This window comes from Eucalyptus grandis, chromosome 11, assembly GCF_016545825.1.
Source record: "Eucalyptus grandis isolate ANBG69807.140 chromosome 11, ASM1654582v1, whole genome shotgun sequence".
NCBI lineage: Eukaryota > Viridiplantae > Streptophyta > Magnoliopsida > Myrtales > Myrtaceae > Eucalyptus > Eucalyptus grandis.
The window spans coordinates 46671093-46681200 of NC_052622.1; the positions used below are offsets into that span (position 1 = coordinate 46671093).

The 10108-nt window shown below is 38.6% G+C and overlaps 1 protein-coding gene across 1 annotated transcript; it reads left to right on the forward strand.

The window, feature by feature from the left end:
* The first annotated feature begins 6007 nt into the window (after positions 1 to 6007).
* Positions 6008 to 9379, forward strand: LOC104427845 (probable 2-oxoglutarate-dependent dioxygenase ANS). Its single transcript, XM_010040866.3, has 3 exons — positions 6008 to 6550; positions 8183 to 8513; positions 8717 to 9379. Exons 1-3 carry the CDS (start codon positions 6027 to 6029, stop codon positions 8981 to 8983), a joined length of 1122 nt encoding a protein of 373 aa, XP_010039168.2. The 5' UTR covers positions 6008 to 6026; the 3' UTR covers positions 8984 to 9379.
* Positions 9380 to 10108: the final 729 nt, after the last annotated feature.

The following is a 10108-nucleotide window of genomic DNA, read 5'->3' on the forward strand; positions in this document are numbered from 1 at the left end:
ACAAACAAACAAAGCCTTAATTGTTTATTTCTTTGTTAAATTACTAACTTTTTTATTGCGTTACCAACTATTACTTGTCTAGCTTAGCAACCCCTTAAATTTGTCAAAGCTTTTTAGTTGTTACCAACCTAAATTAATTTGACTCGCCAACTTTTCTTGCACTAGATTACCACCTATTATCGTGTTACTAACTCTCATTTAAGTTATTTTTCGACTTTTATTTGTATTATTCTTGATTTGCCGAAATGTTTATATGTTTTACAGACTTTTATTTTCATCTTAAGCATCCCCTTAGATTCAAAGTGTGTTTTTAGAAGGCTCCGATCATAATTAGAGTAACTTGTCAACTATTCTCTCATTGAACTTATTAACGAAGTTTATTGAATTTGATCAATTTCTCTTATATTTTGCCAAATTTTTATCTTTCTTAGTTATTGCTTTATGCATTAATTCTTACATAAAATTGCTCCCTCTAATTTAAGTGACTTATCAACTTTTTTCTGATATGTTCTAAATAAAGGGGAGGACATGGGTGATCAACATTAGTAACCCTTTGTAGGCATTGCCATTCCACAATCATGGAATGTTCCATTTGAACCATAACTACTTCACATTACTTGCAATCCCAAAATTCCAACGGTGACAAGCCCATCACTAAAACCCCACCAAGATTTAAAGGCAGGAAGTCTTTCCACGCGAGATAAGTCATAATTATGCTACACAACAGGAGTTGCTCGATGTTCACTCATAAACGTGAATTACACACATTACCTTGTGGAAGACAAGCGGCCCTTTTATCACTAGATTAACCACCTTGGTAGTTTCTCTTAATTGAGATATCAACTAGTTAATAATTATCATCTCTCGTTTGAGTTAGTTACGAACATTCATTTCATGTTTCTTTTTCTTCTTTTTTTAATTTTTTTAACTTTTATATTAGATTACTTTATGGGGAGTAAAATTGGTGAGTCATTAAATAAAGGGTGTTGGTAAGAAATTTAAAAAGAGAAGGTTTTTTTTTTTTTTCATTGTTAGAGATAAGAGATTCTAGTAATTTTAATATGACAAATAAACAATGGCAAATAACTCAAATAGGAGTTAGTAACGTAAAATTAATTGATAATTTAATTGTAGAAAAGGTAGATAATTAAAGCAAAGAAAAGTGGTAAGTTAATAAAAAGGATAGTTGGTAAATGAAATCAACCAAAATAAACGATGGTAAACAATTGAAATGAGAGTTGATAACCCAAAATTTGTTTGTAACTTAATCTGAGAGATGTTTATGAGTCACACTAAAAAGGTCGGTAGGTTCATTTACTAATCTATAATAATAAGGCATTGCAAAGAAAGGTAAATAAAAAAGCTGGTAAAAAATAAGAAAATCTTTTTTGTTAGAGATTAAACTAATTGGTACAATAAAAATAAAACACCACATACACTTTGGTGACTTCAACAATAAGAGTTGGTAATGCAAAATCAATCGGTATCTTAATTGAAGAAAAGTTTATAATTACTAAAATTAAAGTTGGTAATTTTAAATAGTTGTTAAGAAACATAAATAAAAGTTGCAACTCAATAGAAGAGTTATTAAATTTAAAAAGAAATAAACAAATCAAGTAAATAGCTCAAATGAGATTTGGTAATCCAAAATTAATTAATAATTTAATCATACAAAAGTTTGTAAGTCATGCAAATAAAGGGTGACAAATTCATATAATAGTTGGTAGATTTGAAATTCCTTTAAGAGAGGCAAACAAAAAGTGGTAAATTATAATAAAATTTGATAAATTGAAAAAAAAAAACAATGGTAACTTAAGGAGAGTTGGCAATGCAAAACTAGTTAATGACTTAAAATGAAAATTTGTAATCACTTAAATAAGAATTGGTAAATTTATAGAAGAGTTGAGAAATTTATGACACTGGTAAAAAAGACAAGTAAAAGTTAGTAAATGATAAAAATAAATCGGTAATTAGTAAATTGTCAAAAAGAGTTCTTTTCATGAAATTTAGGTGTCAATAAGGGCGCTCTTGCTAACTATTTCGTTCCCATGAACAATTTTTACTTAGAAATAATTTTTTTGTTCTGTTCCCAAGAATAATTTCTGAGTTTTTAAAAACATTTGTAATTGTCCAAAATTTATATTCCCGAGATAAAAATATATTTGGTAGAATTCTTAAATTTTTTTCTTTTAATTTGTAAATACTTTTATTTCTTTTTTCTTTTTTTCTTTTTCCTTTTCTCTTCTTATTCCTCCTTCTTTGTGGCCGGTGACCCACTGGACGAGGTCTAACGAGCTTGCCGGAGTCTCACCGGTGGCTAGGCGAGCCTTGTGATGGCCTAGGAAGGCCTAGCCCCTGCGCCGACTAGCAAGGCCGAGCCTCATCGTGGTTGGGTGAGGCTCGATCTTGCCTTGGCCGGGCAAGGTCACCAGACATGACCAAGGTCAAGCAACCAACCAAAAGTAAGAAGAAGAAAAGGAAATAGAAGAGAAAAGAAGAGAAAAAAAAATTAAACTTGATTCTATGAATTGTTCTTGGGAATAAGAAACAATTGTTTTTTGCTTTTTGATTTTGTTCTAAATCTATTCTTGGGAACCAAAAAAAAAATAGATTTTTGCTCTTCTCAAACAGATTTTTATTCTTTTTTTTTTCAGAAATAAAATAATAGAATTAGTTATTTTCAATAGTGTTACCAAACAGCCCTAAGTCACCTATGAGCCATCGAGAAATGAGATGGCTAGTAACATTTTCCACCAACAATTCTTTTATAAACTTATCAACTGTTTTAGGAATCTATTAGCATTGAAAGAACATAATCCAATTTTATTGGAAACGAAATAGTTGAATTGTCCCTAAACTCGAGGAGAAGAGACGACTTGCAGTTATTGTTAGCTTCATTATTGCGTTTAATGGTGACCCAAAAATTGTATAGGTGATCTTCCTCATACAAATTCACAATGACACTCTTAACGGGTAAGTTCGAAATCTTTTTTTTTGGGGGGGGAACCTACTCTATTAATATGATTAAAATTAGCATTCTTCCCAAATAGTTAGGTTTAGTGTACCCTAGGAATGAAATATTGCCAACTCAACCAAGTCGCAAGCAATTCAGTCTCTTTCTCTCGATTTATGACCACGTGATACAAACGATAGGCATGGCCCTTATAAAAATGGGAATCCTGTCATGTCGGCCGTTGCGCCCATCCTTCGCATCCTATTAAACAACGCTTTCCAGCTGCTCAGTCGACATGCCATCGATTGAGCACCGAGCCTCGGTTTTGCTAATGAAGGAAGACGGTGACTGCACCGGCATGGGACCATGCCGTCCCCACATTAAAAAAAAAAGGAAAGAGGAGTTGAGTGACCATTCCCCAACCAAGCACACCGAGCTGACGCAAGCCAGCGTTGATTTCCCACATTCTCTTTCTTTCCCCCTAAAAGAAAGAGAGCACGTGTTGAAACGTCCCGTCAAGGCTTGTGCTAACGTGAGGGTCTGCAAGAAAAAGAACACGTGGGCCGCCGTCGTGGTCGATTTTAAGCCATTGGTTAATCATATAATGTCATGGAGGGGGGCAAGACAAGCTAATGTAGCCTTGCCAAACTTTAGCGTAGCCTTTTTTTTTTTGGGTGAGAGCGGCGTTGCCTCTTATATTTTCATGTTTTTCGCTAATTCGAGTGGTGTTGTAAAAGTAAGTAATTGGATAACAAAATAAATAATAAATTTGATATTGCATTTACGTCGTTGGATTTGCTCCATTAAAAGAACAACATAAAATTTCCCAAAACTATATATCATTCAAATATTTTTAGTATTTTTTAGTCCTAACCTCTTGAGAATTCTATTCAAATTAGAAATCCAACCATAACTAGAAAACTACTCTATTCAGAAAGCTATTCAATTTTATTTATTTTTATCGAAAAAACCTATTCAAATTAAAAAATCCTATTTAGATTGGATTTCTTTCACAGCAAAATATATTATCAACAGATGTTATTATTTAGAGTGGAGGCAGAATTGAAACTATCTTATAATGTTCATTGAGAGTGAACTTATCAATATTCGTGCTTTAAAAGTTTCGTTACCTTCATTAGTAGGATTCCATTCTTGTCCAACATGTTATATTTGGCAAGTTTCATGATCCTCACCAGCATGGCTACATCCACGAGTAGAGACAAGAGATTATGTTAGGAACAAATTTCAAGTAGCTTCCAAATTTAATAGCAGCAAAGCCTCACTATAGGGTTTTCAAGCCATCCGTGAATGGCTTGTTTGGTAACCGGTCAAATGGTATTTATTTCTATTTTCTTGTTTCCGAGAGTAGTTTTGGAACAGAATCTCATTTGGTAAAATTTTTGTTCTCAGAAACAGATTTGAAGTAAAATCAAGAATAAAAAAAAAAATTGATTATTTGTTCTCAAGAACAATTCTAGAATCGAGTCTACCTATTTTTTTCTTTTTTCTCCTCTTTCTTCTTGTTCTTCTTCCCTCTCTCTTGTTCTTCAAGTGTTGCTGCTACCGCCATTGCTGCTTGCCGCCGCCGCCGCCGCCTCCCGCTGAACGTCGCCATCCGCCACGGCGAGTCGAGCCTCGCCCAAGCGCCGGCTCGGCTCGGCCAGCAATGCTCCGATGAGGTCGTCGGCCCTCATCTAGCCTATCACCGGTCGTCCCAATGCCGACGACCGGCCACCTTGAAGAAGAAGAAGAAGAAGTGGAGAAAGAAAGGAAAAATATAATAAAAATAAAAAAATTATTTGAAGTAGGAATTGAAATTTTGCTATATATATGTATAATACATATTTAATTTTTTATTTTAATTTATTATTTAGTATTTATATTTATAGTTTATACTATAGTTTAGTATTTACTATTTATTAAAAATTTGATTAGCTAATATTTTTATTACTTAGTATAAATATAATTAATCAATAGAATTTCTATGATTTGATAAAATTTTAGAATGGAATAGAAATATAAATTTGAATTCTTTTGAAATTGATAATATAATAAAATATAATATGATTTCTTCACTCATAAGAAGATAATTATATTGGTGAGTGATCCATGAAAATTCAATATTAAATTTACACTCATCTAAAAAAATAATTAAAAAAGAATTGAAATGGAAATTTTATATAATTACCAAATGTATTTATGTTCTTTTTCTATTCTAGAATTAAAAATTTGTACAGTTATCAAATACATTTTTTTTCTCAGAAATTACTTCTGAAAACAAAATAAAAAAGAATTATCTTTTTATCAAAAATTATTCTTGAAAATATAATGATTACCAAACACGCCTAAAGGGTCCGAAGTAGCTTCCTTCTTCCTTCTCCCTTCGGAGAGATGTTCCGCTCGCCACCTATGGAAGCTGCTTAAATGCCTTCCTACCTTTGCTAGTTGTGGCTCCTGATCGACGAGATAGTTAATGATTACTCCTGAAAACTGATCGACGAGATAGTTAATGATTACTCCTGAAAAAACAGGAACCCTAATTCTTTCCTGAATGAAGAACCCTAATCTTTTAACCCTAAATCTGTACGGCAACACGCGCCGCACCCCCCTCCTCTCTCTCTCTCTCTCTCTCTCTCTCGTGGCATTATTCTAGTTCAGGAGAAAGGAACGTGGTCTCCTGCCCAACAGCGCACGTCAACAAGGCAGTGAGGTGCGCGGTGCATCTCGGATGATTTGTCAGCATTTTAACGTACAAAGTGGACGACAGTTTAACTTGGGCTGGTCTTGGATCACGATCAGGAAATGACATGATCGAGTGTTGTTTTCGCACATTTGGAAAAAAAGAAATAAACTTTGACCCTCGTTCCCCATGTGGCGAGTGAACACTTGAACCTATTCAATTTCTTCACGGCGCCACAATTGTTTGCTAACTTCACTTCCCCGATTATATATTCCACAACCCCCTCACTCCACTTCACACACAAACCCTGCTCTTTTATTCGTAAAAGGCGACTAGTTCCCTCTCTCTCTCTCGCTCCCCCCCCCCCCCTCTTCTCCCTCCCAAAAGACAAGAATGATGACGAGCAGCTTGCAAAGTTGGCCCGAGCCGATCGTCCGGGTCCAAGCCTTATCGGAGAGCGGCATCCCGCGTATCCCTGAGCGCTTCGTGAGGCCGCCCTCCGAGCGGCCCTCGCCGATTCCCAACTTCGCCCCTCAAGATCGCGACCGCAACCGCAATGGCATTAATATACCCATTATCGACCTCGCCGGCATAATGTCGAGCGCCGACGGGTCCACCCTCCTCCTCGAGCGCATCTCTTACGCATGCCGGGAGTGGGGGTTCTTCCAGGTGGTGAACCACGGGGTGAGCGAAGAGCTGATGGGGGCGGCGAGGGAGGCGTGGAGGGAGTTCTTCAGGCTGCCGGTGGAGGCGAAGCAGGAGTACGCGAACAACCCGAGCACGTACGAAGGGTACGGGAGTCGGATCGGGGTGGAGAGGGAGGCCACGCTCGATTGGTCCGACTACTTTTTTCTTTACTACTCGCCTCGCTCGGCCAGGAACCCTAGCAAATGGCCGGCAATCCCACTCTCGTGCAGGTTTTCCTTCTGCTATGTTCACGCCTTTATTGGTTCTCATAGATTGACAGTTTTCTTTTGGGTTCTTACATAGTTTGTGCACAATATTAGGTATATTAAGATTGATACGCTAAAACTCTATATTTAGTGGTAAGTAAGAGTTTTATGGGATATTGGTTAGGACTCGTTCACTTGTTTAAATACAGTATACCATAATTTCAAATACAATATAACACATCATTTAATAATAACTCGATTTTAACATGTCAGTTTTAAAATTTTAATTTACATAACGATAGTGCCTTTTTGGGTAAGAATTTTATTGTCCAAACAAGAATGAAACCAAAGTCCAAATCATCTACCAATTGTTATGTATTATCGACACTAGGTTATTTTTTTTTTAATACTCTTCACGAGTACTTATTATTTACTAGATGACCTAGTGTCAACACATCGAGTTTTCTTTGAAACCCAATCCAATCCGATCAATTCAGGGATGTTCTATTGATCCGATATGGAAATCAAATCGAAAGAAATTCGAAACCAAAACACTTGATGGATCCTATGTAGTGTGGTCACTATACTATACGATGACGATCATCTTCCCTGAGGATGAAAATAAGGCCACAGGACCCAACATGATGAAAATAAGGCCACAGGACCATCGGTGGATAATAAAAAGATCCACAAGTAGTTTTATCTATCATTTAGTTTTGTGATTCTAACTATTCCACTCTTTGATCCGCCGCAAAGTCAATGGTGGATGAAGCCGCCTACAGAACTTTTCATGTTTATACTAGATTCAGTGTGATGATGGAGTTCTCCTGTGTTTATACCGTTTTTAGGAAATCTTTACAACTAGGAAAATCAGCCGTGTTTTTTAAAGTTTTATGCATTATCTGGGAAGAGCGGTGCTGTGCAGCGGTTTGGCTGCATCTTTTCTTCTTTTATTTTTTTCTTTTCTGAAGAATCATCCCAATTTTCTATCTTTTGGAAAACTAGTAGACGCACGCCCAAGATACGCCTGATCCAACTGTGGATATGCATTGAACTCACGTAATTTGAGTGCGGGCAATAATTGCTCATATCCTTTTGGCCCGAAAATCTAGAAGATTCAACTTCTCTCTCTGCCCCAGCAGGAACGACGGTAGAAAGTGCACATCATGTCATGTCCAGCTCAAAGACATTTAAAGGGCGCCGACATTTCCCTCAAATTAGACCCTCCTTTTCTTGTCGGCAGGTCACCGACCTCGTTAATCTCGTTGAACATAATTTAGTAACTTGGCTTCTTAAGCCACATAATAACAGGACAAATTAAACCTCCATTCTGATCAGAGAGGACAAAGGTTGATGAGCATGAACGGAAGGATATAGAAACCAGGATTTGTTGACATCTTTAGTACGATTCATTTACTAAAATACTTTTCTATTAAGTATATCATGCCATTTTGTAAATCATTTATGCGTTGATGCCGTTTCTTAATAGAAGACCATTGTAAAGTTGCGTAGGATCATAGCTAACTATTCTTTTATCATCTATAAAGTAGATGAACTATAGTTGATTGTTTTGGGAATTTAAACAGTTAAAAAGATTGTATGATATTCAAATATTATGATAAGTATTTAACAAGTATATTGGCTAATTCAACGCAGGGAGCTCATAACAGAGTATGGGAAGGAAGTTACGGAACTATGCAAAAGATTATTGAGCTTAATATCAAGGAGCTTGGGATTTGAAGGAGACTACTTTGAGAGAGCGTTTGGAGGAGAGGAGTTCGGGGCATGCCTGAGGGCCAACTTCTACCCAAAATGCCCTCAGCCTGACCTCACTCTCGGCCTCTCCGCACATTCCGACCCGGGCTTCTTGACCTTTCTCCTCCCCGACCCGCACGTGGCAGGTCTTCAGGTGCGACAAGGAGACCAGTGGGTCACGGTCGAGCCCATCCCTAATGCTTTCATCGTCAACCTAGGTGACCAGATGCAGGTGCATCCCTCTGGTTCCCTCTCTATATATGTGGCGAAACGATACTTGTACATATATTCCGTACAATATTAACTTCAGAACGTTAAATTCAATGTATGACCTGAGACGCATGTGGGCTCACCGCCTTCAAACCTCCTCCCTTATTCTCGAACAGCAAGCAACATAGAAGTGCTAACTCTCTTTGCTTCTGCGTGAACGTTTAGGTGGTGACAAATGCAATTTACAGGAGCGTAGAGCATAGGGTGGTCGTGAATTCGGCGAAAGAGCGAGTCTCGTTGGCATTCTTTTACAACCCCAAGAGCGACCTCCTGATTCAACCCGCCGAGGAGTTCGTGACCGAGGACCGGCCCGCCCTCTACTCTCCGATGACTTACGAGGAGTACAGAACTTACATCAGAACAAAAGGTCCTCGTGGCAAGTCACAGCTCCAATCTTTAATGCGGTTATCCACCAAAAAGTTGACACCATAAGAAACTTCTGAGGTGCAATAAGTATGATCCGATGAGGAGCACTTCTGTCCCACCTCGCAGCATCTATGTACGTGAAGTTTGGCATCGTCGCCACAGTCGATTTTAAGTCCTGAATGTCAAGTTGTGTGTGTATGTGTTTTAGTAGTGTGTAACGTGTTCTTCTAAGATCGATGTTGTTAGAAAAAACCTGTCTTAAATGGGTTAGTTCTTCGATAATCAATTGCTTATTTTAGAATTCTGAAATCCTTAGTTACGAGAAAATATTCAGTGGTTGCTTCTCACTGTGTCATCATCCCACGTGGAGTGCATTTTTTTTTTGTCAATTTGGCCAATCATCACTTGGCAAGTGTATTCCGATATGGAAATAAATAAAATAAATTAAAAATCTTTTTTTTCTCTCTTTTCCTCCTCCTTTGTAGCTACTTTGTTGTTGAGAAGTTGAGCGAAAATCTCTACCGGCGGAAACAAATTCAAATTTTCGCTTTATAAATAGGGGGTGCGAAAAGGAAAGAAAGGGAAGGGGGGGGCTTCTCTTCATTGTTCGTCCAAGAAAAAATAACAAACTGAAGAGAAAGAGAGAAGAAGTTGACGTGAGCAAGGAAAAGAGAGAAAAATTACAGTGGCAGAAAGTGAATGGGGGAGGTTTTCGGCAGAGAGTGAGAGAGACAAGTGAGAGAGAGTGTCAGGTGAGAGAAAGAGAGCGTATACTGTTCATCTTCCTCGTGGGTTCCTTCTCCACGAAGCCGCACGCCGTTCTCCACCGCGTCACCAGCCCCTGCCGCACCCTACTCACCCATCGTTGCACCGAGCCGACATCTGCAGCTTCACGGCTGCGCCCCCGCCTGCAACCCGACGCCGGAACGCTCGCCGCCCATTGCCACCGGAGCTTCCCCTTCACCTGCGAAGCGCCCGCTCAACCCGCGGCCTGCCCCTCCGCCATCGTCATCCCGCCGGCTTTGCCCCTCGACGTGTAGCACTGCGCCTCAACCCTCGGCGCCGCCGGCCCCGTCTTTGTCCAGATCTACTGCTCCCGCCTCTGCTAGTGATCCACTCCGAAGTAGCTCACCCGTTCGTTGCTCTCCCTTCGCCAATAGCTTGAGTTCATCGCCGCGCCCCGCTCCCTCC